The sequence below is a fragment of the Salvelinus fontinalis genome, unplaced genomic scaffold (genome assembly GCF_029448725.1).
Source record: "Salvelinus fontinalis isolate EN_2023a unplaced genomic scaffold, ASM2944872v1 scaffold_0595, whole genome shotgun sequence".
NCBI lineage: Eukaryota > Metazoa > Chordata > Actinopteri > Salmoniformes > Salmonidae > Salvelinus > Salvelinus fontinalis.
Genome location: NW_026600804.1, coordinates 24,760 through 40,490, shown reverse-complemented (window position 1 = coordinate 40,490; position 15,731 = coordinate 24,760). Strand labels below are relative to the sequence as shown.

The 15,731-nt window shown below is 43.5% G+C and overlaps 1 protein-coding gene across 1 annotated transcript; it reads left to right on the top strand.

The window, feature by feature from the left end:
* Nucleotides 1-9,574: 9,574 nt before the first annotated feature.
* On the top strand, nt 9,575-15,367 carry LOC129846600 (beta-1,3-galactosyltransferase 1-like). Its single transcript, XM_055914545.1, has 2 exons — nt 9,575-10,010; nt 11,289-15,367. Exons 1-2 carry the CDS (start codon nt 9,976-9,978, stop codon nt 12,550-12,552), a joined length of 1,299 nt encoding a protein of 432 aa, XP_055770520.1. The 5' UTR covers nt 9,575-9,975; the 3' UTR covers nt 12,553-15,367.
* Nucleotides 15,368-15,731: the final 364 nt, after the last annotated feature.

Below are 15,731 nucleotides of genomic sequence, written 5' to 3'. Positions count from 1 at the left end.
AAATACAAAAACAACAAAGTGAAAACTGAAACAGTTCTATCTGGTGCAGACACACAAAGACTGAAAACAACCACCCACAAAACACAATAGAACACAGGCTACCTAAATATGGTTCCCAATCAGAGACAATTACTAACACCTGCCTCTGATTGAGAACCATATCAGGCCAAACGAGAAACCCCACATAGAAACAGAAAACATAGATCATACCCACCCAACTCACGCCCTGACCACACTAAAACAAAGAAAATGGTCAGAACTATGGTCAGAACGTGACAGCCGTATTAGCTGGCGTTCCCAATTGTAGTGCCTACCTTGATGATCTAGTAATCTATTCGTCTGAGTGGTCAGATCATGTTAACTCTCTAAGGGTAGTATGTGAACGTTTGGCAGCTGCTTCTCTAACCCTGAACTTGGCAAAGTGGGAGTTTGGGAAGGCCACTGAACCTTTTCTCAATAGGGGGTGCTGTTTGCACTTTGTAATAATTTTGTTCCCAAATTAAACTGCCTCGTACTCAATTCTTGCTTGTACAATATGCATATTATTATTACTATTGGATAGAAAACACTCTCTAGTTTCTAAAACCGTTTGAATTATATATGTGAGTAAAACAGAACTCGAGTTGGAGCAATTTTCCTATGAGGATGTGAGAATGCTGAATTCTGCAGGCTGTTCTGAGGTCGGTTTATTAATTTGCCTGTCTTCTATTGGTTGAGATGCACTGCATACGCCTTCCCCTGGATGTCAGCGAATAGTGAGAATTGAAATGGAGTTGCTGGGCATATCTGAGGGCTTATAAATGGGCTGGCAACGTGGGGTGCTCCCTTTCTTCTCTTCGCCATGACGCAAAAAGGACCTCAGGATGTCGTTCTAGAAAGCTCCCGTTATAGCCCTTAGATATATCCGGCCCTGTTTTTATTCGATATAGGTGTTAAAGACATCATAATGTTGTTATTTTAAACCGAGTTATATCAGTTTATATCAGTATATTGCGATTTTTGGGTATTTATTTGTGCTGCGTTCTAGGGACTTGGGCACGTCTGGCCCACATGGCTAATGTTTACTGCTAATTCCAACGTTGAAGGCGACAATCTACAACCGAGCAACGATTATTTTGGGAAAAGGACAACCTGCCCAAGATTCTGATGGGAGCTCATCAAAAAGTAAGAACTATTTATGATGTTAATTCGTTGTTCTGTTGAAAAATGTTAAACTCATATTCCGCCATTAATTTCGGTGCGGTCTCGCTTTAACGCATGCTGTATGTTGTAGTAACGTTAATTTTAAAACTCTAACACAGCGGTTGCATTAAGAACTAATGTATCTTTCAATTGCTGTCCAACCTGTATTTTTTAGTCGAGTTTAGGATTAGTTACTGATTAGATTAGGTGCCTCTCCCAAGATTTCTCCCGACATATTGTTGGCAGCTTGGCTACTATTCTCATTGTATAACCACGATTTGTGCCGCTAAATATGCACATTTTCGAACAAACTCTATATGTATTGTGTAATATGATGTTATAGGACTGTCATCTGAAGAAGTTTGAGAAGGTTAGTGAAAAAATTAATATCTTTTGCTGGTTTATTCGTTATCGCTATTGTTGGCCTGAATCAATGCTGTTGTGTGGTTGGCTATTGTAGTAAGCTAATATAATGCTATATTGTGTTTTCGCTGTAAAACACTTAAATAATCTGAAATTTTGGCTGGATTCACAAGATCTTTGTCTTTCATTTGCTGTACGCTGTGTATTTTTTAGAAATGTTTTATGATGAGTATTTAGGTAATTCACGTTGGTCTCTGTAGTTATTCTAGTTGCTTTGGTGAGAGTTGTGATGGTGGCTGCAATGATAAACTATGATTTATACCTGAAATATGCACATTTTTCTAACAAAACATATGCTATATAATAAATATGTTATCAGACTGTCATCTGATGAAGTTGTTTCTTGGTTAGTGGCTATTTATATCTTTATTTGGTCGAAATTGTGATAGCTACCTATGCAGGAAAAAAATGGTGGGAAAAAAAAGTTGTCTTTTGCTATCGTGGTTAGCTAATAGATTTACATATTGTGTCTTTCCTGTAAAACATTTTAAAAATCAGAAATGATGGCTGGATTCACAAGATGTGTATCTTTCATCTGGTATCTTGGACTTGTGATTGAATGATATTTAGATGCTAGTATTTACTTGTGACGCTATGCTAGGCTATGCTAGTCAGCTTTTTTACTGATGGGGGTGCTCCCGGATCCGGGATCGTGTGCAAGTAGAAGTTAACTATCTCGGCAAAGAGGTCGGCCATGGACAGGTGCGCCCTGTTGATGCCAAGGTATTGGCTATAACTGCATTCCCCGCACCTACCACCAGACGAGAGCTACGCCGCTTTTTAGGGATGGTTGGCTACTACCGTAGTTTCTGTAAAAATGTATCTGCGGTAGTTGCTCCATTGACCGATTTGCTCATTCCGGCTAGATCATTTGTGTGGTCCCCTGATTGTAAGATAGCTTTTGAATGTGCTAAAGCCCTCTTGTGTAATACCCCTGTACTTGCTGCTAGTGAAGATGCTAGTGCCAGAGGTGCTGGTGCTGTTCTACTGCAGCAGGACAAGAGTGGAGTGGATCATCCCGTTTGTTATTTTTCACGTAAATTTAACAAATGTCAAACAAACTATGCGACCATAGAACAAGAAGCTCTAGCTTTGTTGTTATCTCTGCAATACTTTGAAGTATATATTGGTTCCAGTGCCCTACCAGTGATCGTATATACTGATCATAATCCCTTAGTGTTTCTCCACCGGATGTACAACCTGTACCAGCGCCTTATGCGTTGGGCGCTTATTGTGCAGAATTATAACATGGAGATCCGCCACAAAAAGGGTTCTGATAACGTATTAGCAGATGCTTTGTCTCGTGTGTAAATATGATGATTCTTGGTATGTTTTGTAAATACTGTGTTCGCAATCCCCCCTAGGGTTGCTCTTTTAAGGGTGGGAGTGTTACGGATACAGGTATCCTGGGAGTGTTACGGATACAGGTATCCCGGGAGTGTTACGGATACAGGTATCCTGGGAGTGTTACGGATACAGGTATCCTGGGAGTGTAACGGATACAGGTATCCTGGGAGTGTAACGGATACAGGTATCCCGGGAGTGTTACGGATACAGGTATCCCGGGAGTGTTACGGATACAGGTATCCCGGGAGTGTTACGGATACAGGTATCCCGGGAGTGTTACGGATACAGGTATCCTGGGAGTGTTACGGATACAGGTATCCTGGGAGTGTTACGGATACAGGTATCCCGGGAGTGTTACGGATACAGGTATCCTGGGAGTGTAACGGATACAGGTATCCTGGGAGTGTAACGGATACAGGTATCCTGGGAGTGTAACGGATACAGGTATCCCGGGAGTGTAACGGATACAGGTATCCCGGGAGTGTTACGGATACAGGTATCCCGGGAGTGTTACGGATACAGGTATCCCGGGAGTGTTACGGATACAGGTATCCTGGGAGTGTTATGGATACAGGTATCCTGGGAGTGTGTATCCTGTGTGTGTATTTCTTTTCTCTCCTTCTCCCCTCACAGGTGTCAATCATCATTCCCCAATCAGTCATCAATCAGAAGACACATCTCCTCCTTCCATTACCCAATCACATCCCCTTTCCCTTGGTTTAAAAACCCATTCAGTTCTCTCTGAGTCGGGATCTCTCCCTCTTTCTATGCAGAGATCTCTCTTTTGTTTTTGCAACGACATGTCACGTTGTCTGTTATCCTGTGAGTATTGGTTTTGTTATGGTGTTTGACTGTTTGTTTGATGGTGGGAAAAGGGGGTACCAAGACAAGTTGCCCATGGGCATACACTACCTGTAGGTAAACTTTGTCTAAATACACTAGTTAGAACTGGGCGGACCACCCTCTGTATTTTTGGTTAGTTAGCTGTTGTTGAAGCAGGTAGTCTAGCTTAGGGGTGTTTTTGGTTAGTTAGTTAGCTGTTGTTGAAGCAGGTGTCTAGCTTAGGGGTGTTTTTGAATGCTTATTATTTCTTTCCTTGGGTCCAGCTCAGCCCCTTTTCCCGACCCCCTTTACCGTGTGTTTACAAATAAACCGTGAGTGTTTGACGGTAGTTTAGATGTCTGTGGTTATTTGTTCTCACTCTTATGTTTTCACTATTATACATGGCATGGGAAATGTTACGTGTCTCGTTACCATCCCCCCCTAGACTGCCGGGCCAAAGGGATTATTAACAACCCTTACCAATGATTAATCAGATCTCTACAGCATAATGTCATTTGTGTATTTCGGTGAACAAGAAACAGACTGACACACATTTTCTGAGTTGACTGAGTGAAAAAGGTCTAGACATTTTTTCAAATGTTTTAAAAATAATTACTCAGACCCTTTGCTATGAGACTCAAAATAGAGCTCCTGCATCCTGTTTCCATTGATCACCCTTGAGATGTTTCTAATGTACTAACTTGGGAAAAAACAGCTGCTGCACTTCTTTCATCCCAAGTCAAGCAGTGAATAAACCTGTATTTCAAGTTGCAACCTATTTCTTTAAACACTCAACTTCCTTTTCCCCTTTAGTTAACCTGAATAAATAACATAAATACAAACTACAGTTGTTTTTTTCTCTCCTTTGGTGCTATTTCACAAGTATGTGGTGAATTTTAAAAACGTTTTAGTACAAAACTCAAAACTAGTAACACTTGTACAGATGTAGGATCTTAATTTGATCACTCTTTTATTGCTAAGAACTGACAGTGTATTTGAGTTTTAAAAAGGCTTCTAAAGTTTGTAATTTTCACTTTTTAAGATCAAACTTGATTTGCCCTCACACATTTTTTTTATCAACCCCTACAAAAATACACATGAATTATAATACACATAATTCACATTTTCTGTTGCTGCAGGATTATTTTCCTGCTGTAGCAAAGTGGCTCAAAATGAAGATCCTACATCTGATCGCAGCCAGTCATGTTTTATGGTATGACCCAGGTGCAGGCAAATGACAGGTCAGAGGTCAATAATCCAGAGAGGGTGTAAGGTGCAGGTGGGCTCAGGGTCAGGTCAGACAGAGGTCGGTAATCCAGAGTAGTTGGGCAATGGTACAGTACAACAGGCAAGCTCAGGGCAGGCAGAACGGTCAGAACCAGGAAACTAGAAAACAGGAGCAAGGAACTGGCGGGAGCAGGGAAACAAAACACTGGTAGGTTCTACAGACAAAACAAACTGGCAACAGACAAACAAAGAACACAGGTATAAATACACAGGGGATAATGGGGAAGATGGGTGACACCTGGAGGGGGTGGAGACAAGCACAAAGACAGGTGAAACAGATCAGGGCGTGACACAGTCTTACATTCAAAACCTTTTATTGTGCATTCATTTTGTTTGTAGACATCTTTCACCACAACTTTGTATCCAAAATATAAGTTTACTGTAAAATATAATCATCACCAAAACACAACATAGTGATGTCTTCTCAATTGTGTTCTTTTAACAACCAGTTTAAAATATATATATTTTGTTACGTTACAGCCTTATTCTAAAACAGATTGAATAAGAAATGTTCCTCATCAATCTACACACAATACCCCATAATGACAAAGTAAAAACAGGTTTTTAGAAATGTTCACACATTTATTACAAATAAAAAACAGAAATACCTTATTTACATAAGTATTCAGACCCTTTGCTATGAGACTCAAAATTGAGCTCAGGTGCATCCTGTTTCCAATGATCATCCTTGAGATGTTTCTACAACTTGATTGGAGTCCACCTGTGGTAAATTCATTTGATTGGACATGATTTGAAAAGGCACACACCTGTCTATATAAGGTCCCACATTTGACAGTGCATGTCAGAGCAAAAACCAAGCCATGAGGTCAAAGGAATTGTCCGTAGAGCTCCGAGACAAGATTGTGTCGAGGCACAGATCTGGGGAACCTGTCATTACAGATCTGGGGAACCTGTCATTAGGAGCCTGTCATTACAGATCTGGGGAACCTGTCATTACAGATCTGGGGAACCTGTCATTACAGATCTGGGGAACCTGTCATTACAGATCTGGGGAACCTGTCATTAGGAGCCTGTCATTACAGCCATAAACAGTGACGCATATTCAAAACGCAAGATAGGCTACAGAAATAAACTGTGTTTTAAACCTGTATTTGGAGCTGAGAGTCATTCATGTTAGCAGCCAATATCAACTGGTGATATATCATGCAGTGATGCCCTCACAGGCACACCCATGGCTGCACCCCTGATATCATGTCACTTCTCTGGAGTCCAGAGCAGGCAACATCACACTGACTACTTGTAGCAGAGGTTGCAGGAATGGACAGAAAGCATGTTCTGTCTGCCCTCCACCATCACCTTAGAGGGCAGCCTGCCAGCAGAGTACTCATGGACTGTCTGCCCTCCACCATCACCTTAGAGGGCAGCCTGCCAGCAGAGTGCTCATGATCTGTCTGCCCTCCACCATCACCTTAGAGGGCAGTCTGCCAGCAGAGTACTCATGGACTGTCTGCCCTCCACCATCACCTTAGAGGGCAGCCTGCCAGCAGAGTGCTCATGGACTGTCTCCCCCCTCCATCACCTTAGAGGGCAGCCTGCCAGCAGAGTGCTCATGGACTGTCTGCCCTCCTCCATCACCTTAGAGGGCAGCCTGCCAGCAGAGTGCTCATGTTCTGTCTGCCTCCACTATCACCTTAGAGGGCAGCCTGCCAGCAGAGTGCTCATGGTCTGTCTGCCCTCCACCATCACCTTAGAGGGCAGCCTGCCAGCAGAGTGCTCATGTTCTGTCTGCCTCCACTATCACCTTAGAGGGCAGCCTGCCAGCAGAGTACTCATGTTCTGTCTTCCCTCCACCATCACCTTAGAGGGCAGCCTGCCAGCAGAGTACTCATGGACTGTCTGCCCTCCTCCATCACCTTAGAGGGCAGCCTGCCAGCAGAGTACTCATGGACTGTCTGCCCTTCTCCATCACCTTAGAGGGCAGCCTGCCAGCAGAGTACTCATGTTCTGTCTGCCCTCCACCACCACCTTAGAGGGCAGCCTGCCAGCAGAGTGCTCATGGACTGTCTGCCTCCACCACCACCTTAGAGGGCAGCCTGCCAGCAGAGTGCTCATGGACTGTCTGCCTCCACCACCACCTCAGAGGGCAGCCTGCCAGCAGAGTACTCATGTTCTGTCTGCCCTCCACCATCACCTTAGAGGGCAGTCTGCCAGCAGAGTACTCATGTTCTGTCTGCCCTCCACCATCACCTTAGAGGGCAGTCTGCCAGCAGAGTACTCATGGACTGTCTGCCTCCACCACCACCTCAGAGGGCAGCCTGCCAGCAGAGTGCTCATGGACTGTCTGCCTCCACCACCACCTCAGAGGGCAGCCTGCCAGCAGAGTACTCATGTTCTGTCTGCCTCCACCACCACCTCAGAGGGCAGTCTGCCAGCAGAGTACTCATGTTCTGTCTGCCTCCACCACCACCTTAGAGGGCAGCCTGCCAGCAGAGTACTCATGTTCTGTCTGCCTCCACCACCACCTTAGAGGGCAGCCTGCCAGCAGAGTACTCATGGACTGGAAGGGTAAAGGGGCATCTGCTCTGCTCCTGCCTGATTAATAGTATGTTAGTATGTTACTCTCTCTCTCTTTACAAAGTAATGGGTCATTTCTCTGGTACTTAAAATAGTTACCAGAAATTACCATGTAATACAATGTATATATTATAAAGTGCTGCCTATGAGGGTATAGAATAGTTTGAATCCTTCTAGAAACAGGGCTGCACTTGAGTTGTTTGCTAGCAACTTAGCAACACTTTCCAACATGAGCTCTGCTTATCTTTTGCGCAATGGCTTCACACACACACACACACACACACACACACACACACACACACACACACACACACACACACACACACACACACACACACACACACACACACACACACACACACACACACACACACACACACACACACACACACACACACACACACACACACACACACCTATAGGAGGAAGTATGAGACAAGGTCTCCTGTTACAGTGACAAATGAGATGAAGGTGTGGCCTTCCAGCAGGTAGAGACCAGAGCACCATGGTTACCTAGAAGGATTTGCATATCCCCACGACAATAGTGGAGAGCTCTAGAGACAATACCATTGTTACAACACAGTAGGAAGCTATAGAGACGGACAGCTTGGGTTCTAGTAGAATGGAATAAACAAAACTAACCCATCAAACTACTTCCTGGAAAACATTTTTTGTGTGTGTCTGACGTCCCACTGGTTAACATGTGAAACATACACACCTCAGACATGGAATATTCTGAGAAGTGCTGAGAGAATACATGATCAATCTGAAAAGAGTATGCCAGTATCATCAAAATATATCTTTATATACAGGACCAGTCAAACGTTTGGACCCACCTACTCATTCAAGGGTTTTTATTTATATTTACTATTTTCTACATTGTAAAATAATAGTGAAGACATCAACACTATGAAATAACACATATGGAATCCTGTAGTAACCAAAAAAGTGTGAAACAAATCCAAATAAATTTTAGATTCTTCAAAGTAGCCACCCTTTGCCTTGATGACAGCTTTGCACACTCTTGGCATTCTCTCAACCAGCTTCATGAGGTAGTCACCTGGAATGCATTTCAATTAACAGGTGTGCCTTGTTAAAAGTTAATTTGTGGAATTTCTTTCCTTCTTAATGCGTTTGAGCCAATCAGTTGTGTTGTGACAAGGTAGGGGTGGTATACAGAAGATAGCCCTATTTGGTAAAAGACCAAGGGTGTAGGGTGCCTTGTCCTCTATATAGGGAGTAGGGAGCCTTGTTCTCTATAGGGAGTAGGGAGCCTTGTTCTCTATAGGGAGTAGGGAGCCTTGTCCTCTATAGGGAGTAGGGAGCCTTGTCCTCTATATAGGGAGTAGGGAGCCTTGTCCTCTATAGGGAGTAGGGAGCCTTGTCCTCTATATAGGGAGTAGGGAGCCTTGTCCTCTATAGAGAGTAGGGGGCCTTGTCCTCTATAGAGAGTAGGGAGCCTTGTCCTCTATATAGGGAGTAGGGAGCCTTGTCCTCTATAGAGAGTAGGGAGCCTTGTCCTCTATATAGGGAGTAGGGAGCCTTGTCCTCTATAGGGAGTAGGGAGCCTTGTCCTCTATAGAGAGTAGGGAGCCTTGTCCTCTATATAGGGTGTAGGGAGCCTTGTCCTCTATATAGGGAGTAGGGAGCCTTGTCCTCTATAGGGAGTAGGGAGCCTTGTCCTCTATAGGGAGTAGGGAGCCTTGTCCTCTATAGGGAGTAGGGAGCCTTGTCCTCTATAGAGAGTAGGGAGCCTTGTCCTCTATATAGGGTGTAGGGAGCCTTGTCCTCTATATAGGGAGTAGGGAGCCTTGTCCTCTATATAGGGAGTAGGGAGCCTTGTCCTCTATAGGGAGTAGAGAGCATTGTCCTCTATAGGGAGTAGGGAGCCAGTTAAGCCACACCCTAACTAGTTGCACATTCACTTTACCCCAGGGAACGCTTTTACTTATCATTTAGCCGCAGGAGAGTTAACAAACTGGAAATACTGGTGGAGCAGAAGCAACCTTTGACCACGGCTGCCTTCTACCATTACATGTAGTTGTTGTATGGTACAACATGAATTGACTGAGGTTTGGACGACCTAAATCTACCTGCCTGCATGAGTATGACACAACTAGAGTTGACCGAGGAGGGACTACCTAAACCTGAATACCTGCCTGCATGAGTATGACACAACTAGAGTTGACCGAGGAGGGACTACCTAAACCTGAATACCTGCCTGCATGAGTATGACACAACTAGAGTTGACCGAGGAGGGACTACCTAAACCTGAATACCTGCCTGCATGAGTATGACACAACTAGAGTTGACCGAGGAGGGACTACCTAAACATGAATACCTGCCTGGCAGCCATCCCCAGCTAGATAGATTTCCAACATGGTGGAAGATGGCACTAAGAATGGAGGAAGAAGGTAGGTGTGTTTTCATGTTTCGTCTATTTTTTTTTACTATAGTTTGACGTATTCAAATTCAAAGTAATAAAACAGTCATACTGAAGGAATTCTCTAGAACGGCGTCGTACACACGGAACACAGGTGTTTTCACAGTAACTTAAGTTCACATGTAGGAGGATCCTTGGTTCTCAGTGCTCAGCTCAGGTACAGGACACACGGAGGTACAGACCAGGAAACAAGCTGTTCTGCTTTTTATTTTAAGGTCAAACTAACTGTCCTTCTAGGAGTTAAAATACAACGTTGTTGACAATTGAGTCCCGCTGAGACCAATATCTCTTTTACAAGGAATCTCTGCGTAACGTGCAGCAATGAATCACATGTTATTTCAGATGAATCGAAGGAGAAGAAGGATATTAGGATTGTGAACATTAGAATTTACAATATATTCCTGCTCTAGAAATAAATACAAGATAAATGTTTTCAATGTCAAGCTACTATAAAGCTACATGGACAATTTCATAGCAACATTTATGAACCAGCCTTGACTGCACTATGGCACCCTATTCCCTATATAGTGCACTACTTTTGACCAGAGTCCTATGGCAACCTATTCCCTATATAGTGCACTACTTTTGACCAGAGTCCTATGCGAGGAAGGGTTGATCTCATGTTCCATTCCTCTTGAAATGTTAAGTTAAAAGATTGTGTATTTATTTATTTAACCTTTATTTAACTAGACAAGTCAGACAAGCACATTAATCAAAGTATGTATGAATATGTAGATATGGCACTAATATAATGTATATACAGTATGAATATGTACATATGTCACTAATATAATGTATATACAGTATGAATATGTAGATATGTCACTAATATAATGTAATACAGTATGAATATGTAGATATGTCACTAATATAATGTATATACAGTATGAATATGTAGATATGTCACTAATATAATGTACATACAGTATGAATATGTAGAAATGTCACTAATATAATGCATATACTGTATGAATATGTAGATATGTCACTAATATCTGCATATACAGTATAAATATGTAGATATGCCACTATTATAAGGTATATACTGTACATATAAGTGTATTACTCTGTACTACCTTGTAACTACTTGTTATTTTTTTATTTGACTTGATTACTATTGATCTGGATTGATGCCCTGCTATGTTGAGGCAGCAAGCACACAGCCATTTCACTGCACCTTTTATACCTGCTGGAAACTGTACGTGACAAATCAAATGGGATTTCTGTCTCTCTCTTTCTCTCCTCCCAGAAAGGAGATGTCGGAAGGCAGGAGATACTGTGGCTGGTCCCGTTTCCGTTGCTGTTTCCTCATCCTGCTCCTCACAGCAATGGTCTTCTTCTACTTCGGCGATCGGTCAGTAGAGTGGGTCCCAACACTAGACAGGGCCTCAAAATGGTGGGCAGAATTCCGTGGTGGTTCACCAAGCAGATCTGGTTCTACCAACACCAGTAGGGAAGTAGTTTCTCTAAACTCCACTGATTTTACCATAGACGCTCATGAAACTGCATCTGCCAATTCAACAGATCGTCAGACTTCACTTATCCACTCTACTCAGCAGGCCATCAAACTCAACACAACACATAATGAAACTAGTTCCGTCACGTCTGCAATGACCATCACTGATCTGATCACAGAGGTCAAGGCAGTTCGGTCCACTCCTCCTCCGTATGTGTCCCCAGGACCGTACCATGTAGAATACCCATCAGAGTACATCTTCATCCTGGATGAGCCAGAGAAATGCCGGGAGCAGAACCCCTTCCTGGTTCTGATGGTGCCAGTGGCGCCCTATAACAGGGACGCTCGTGAGGCCGTCCGCAGTACTTGGGGCAGTGAGAGGCAGGTACTGGGCAAAGAGGTCCGTCTGTTCTTCCTGCTGGGACTGCCCAGTGGAGAGGAGACAGAGCAGCTCCAGGAGAAGGTGCTGCAGGAGAGCAAAGAGCACCAGGATCTGCTGCAGAGCGACTTCATAGACGGCTACAAAAACCTGACCATCAAGACCATGGTGATGATGGAGTGGCTGAGCTCTCGCTGCCCCAACGCCTCCTACGCCATGAAGATCGACTCAGACATGTTCCTCAACGTGAACACCTTGGTCAACATGCTGCTTCACGCTCCAAAACAGAACTACCAGACTGGACTAGTGGCCCAATGGGGCGCCGTTCTAAGAGACCGTAACTCCAAATGGTACCTTCCAATGGAGGTGTTTCCTGAACCAGTATATCCACCTTACGCTCTGGGCCTGGGCTATGTCTTCACCTTAGACCTCCCCAGGAAGCTGGTGGAGGCGTCCAGGCATGTTAAAGCCGTCTACATAGAGGATGTGTATCTGGGACTGTGTATGAGACACCTGGCCATCCGGCCTACTGACCCCCCCAGTGGAAACCTCTTCCAGGTTTTCCCTGTGGCTTATGACCGCTGCACCTACTCACGGCTGATAGCCACCACCACAAACAGTATCACTGACCAGGTCAATGCATGGAAAGACCTACACAAACCTGGTCCTCCCTGCTGATCTCATACAGTAACAGACTGACTGATGTACCAATCACTTCCTCATTGTTTGTTCAACCACTAACTAACAAACAAACTAAGAAGGCGACGTCTCCAAGGTGATGGGGAAAGGATATACAACATTTCTGGATGATCTGAAAACAGCTGTGCAGCAACACTCCCCATCCAACCTGACAGAGCTTGAGAGACTCTGCAAAGAAGAATAGGAGAAACTCCCCAAATACAGGTGTGCCAAGCTTGTAGCATCATACCCAAGAAGACTCAAGGCTGTAATCACTGCCAAAGGTTCTTTAACAAAGTACTGAGTAAAGGGTCTGAATACTTTCGTGAATAAAATATTTCAGTTTTTATTTTTAATAAATTAGCAAAAATTTCTAAAATCCTGTTTTTGCTTTGTCAATATGGGGTATTGTGTGTAGATTGATGAGGGGAAATAACTATTTAATACATTTTAGAATAAGGCTTTAACCTACCAAAATGTGGGAAAAGTCAAGGTATCTGAATACTTTCCAAAGGCACTGTATACCTTGGTGAAGAACATTGACACCCTGAAGGACCAGTTTCTTCACGTTACGTCCTTTGGGAGAATGTTCATTTTCTCTGAACCAAGGCAGACACCTTGCCTCACCGGTTTTTCCTTCAAAAGCCTTTTTTAAACAAAGACTGAGAGCAGCAGTTATCTGTCTAACCTGGACTAAGAAATGGATTCACCGGGTTGGGTCTGTCTGTGGTGAATGTGTGTACTACACTGAAGCAGCAAACACCCAGAACAAGTTAAACAGGTTTATTGTAATAGAGACTAGTTGGCTGTGTTTAGACAGGCAGACCAATTCTGATCTTTTTGACACTAAATGTTCATTTGACCAATAATCACATCTATTTCAGAACTGATGTGATGGTCAAAAGTCTAAACACAGCCGCTGCACTGCACTTTATAATCAGGTTTGCCTTTTCCCAGAGCGCATCTGTAACAGGTTAATTTGACCCTGCTTCTAACAGCAGGAAAATAATCCTGCAGCAACAGAACATGTGGATAATTATGTGTATTATAATTCACACAATTTGTTGTAGGGGTTGATACATTTTTCGTGAGGGCGAGTCAAGTTTGAAATGACAAACTTTAGAAGCCTTTTTAAAAGGAAAATTCTCTGTGACAGAGCGATTAAGTAGACAGCAGATCTGTATCAGTTCTTGATGGAAATAAGTGAAGGGGTACTGGGAAGGCTTTGGCTGTAGAGGCAATAGAATAGTAGACCAGGAACTTTCCCCAAAGTCACAAGTCAAATGTCCCAAAATGAAGTAGCTTTGTATGAGTTGTAGCATTTATTATGTGGTTTAGTCCAGCTATCAGGAAGAGATGCTACATTGCATTCATTTTGCACTTGGCAGGGTCAGAGGGAATGTGGTTTGCCTGAGAGTTTGTGCCAACTGCGTTGAAGACAGTTGAGACGGCACACTGAGGAAGACATATCACTTCCTCCTTCGTTCTTGCCAGAGATGTAATCTGGTGACTTTGTAATGCATTTCCACGTTGATTAAAATGTTTTAATACTGATTATGATGATACTGATTTTGGATTAGAAGAGAGTTAAATCACACAAACCAATATTTATCTGCCCAAAGGGCCTGTTGCACAGATGATGTTTAGGCTACAGTGTGATTAGACCAGGGCAGATGTTTAGGCTATAATGAGGTTAGACCAGGGCTGATGTTTAGACTACAGTGTGGTTAGACCAGGGATGATGTTTAGGCTACAGTGAGGTTAGACCATGGCTGATGTTTAGACTACAGTGTAATTAGACCAGGGCTGATGTTTAGGCTACAGTGTGATTAGACCAGGGCTGATGTTTAGACTACAGTGTGATTAGACCAGGGCTGATGTTTAGACTACAGTGGGGTTAGACCAGGGCTGATGTTTAGACTACAGTGTGATTAGACCAGGGCTGATGTTTAGACTACAGTGTGGTTAGACCAGGGCTGATGTTTAGGCTACAGTGGGGTTAGACCAGGGCTGATGTTTAGGCTACAGTGTGGTTAGACCAGGGCTGATGTTAGACTACAGTGTGATTAGACCAGGGCTGATGTTTAGACTACAGTGTGGTTAGACCAGGGCTGATGTTTAGACTACAGTGTGGTTAGACCAGGGATGATGTTAGACCAGGGCTGATGTTAGACCAGGGCTGATGTTTAGACTACAGTGTGATTAGACCAGGGCTGATGTTTAGACTACAGTGTGGTTAGACCAGGGCTGATGTTTAGGCTACAGTGTGGTTAGACCAGGGCTGATGTTAGACTACAGTGTGATTAGACCAGGGCTGATGTTAGACCAGGGCTGATGTTTAGGCTACAGTGTGATTAGACCAGGGCTGATGTTTAACCTACAGTGTGATTAGACCAGGGCTGATGTTTAACCTACAGTGTGATTAGACCAGGGCTGATGTTAGACCAGGGCTGATGTTTAACCTACAGTGTAATTAGACCAGGGCTGATGTTTAACCTACAGTGTGATTAGACCAGGGCTGATGTTTAGACTACAGTGTGATTATACCAGGGCTGATGTTTAGGCTACAGTGTGATTATACCAGGGCTGATGTTTAACCTACAGTGTGATTAGACCAGGGCTGATGTTTAGACTACAGTGTGATTAGACCAGGGCTGATGTTTAACCTACAGTGTGATTAGACCAGGGCTGATGTTTAGACTACAGTGTGATTAGACCAGGGCTGATGTTTAGACTACAGTGTGATTAGACCAGGGCTGATGTTTAGACTACAGTGTGATTAGACCAGGGCTGATGTTAGACTACAGTGTGATTAGACCAGGGCTGATGTTTAGACTACAGTGTGGTTAGACCAGGGCTGATGTTAGACTACAGTGTGATTAGACCAGGGCTGATGTTTAGGCTACAGTGTGATTAGAACAGGGCTGGAATAAAACCCTGCACACCCGGTAGATATCCTGGAGGATGGCAGCCACTCTTGATATAACAGTGTAGAAAAAGGGAAAGGGGGAAACCAAAAAGGTATTTCACTGAAACGTTGACCTCAACACATGAACGGAGGTACAATCTTGTGTTCAGGAGATATTTATATTTTTCAACTGTATTTATTTTATTGAATAATGTTATTTTTTGGCCATACTGTCTGTATATAAAGAATAGTTTTACATGTTGAGTAGTTC

What these genes read in the sequence shown, in the direction of transcription:
- LOC129846600 (XM_055914545.1), top strand. Translation starts at nt 9,976, where the DNA reads ATGGTGGAAGATGGCACTAAGAATGGAGGAAGAAG. An exon ending in ACTAAGAATGGAGGAAGAAG is followed by an intron (nt 10,011 to 11,288) that starts GTAGGTGTGTTT and finishes CTCTCCTCCCAG; the next exon opens with AAAGGAGATGTCGGAAGGCA.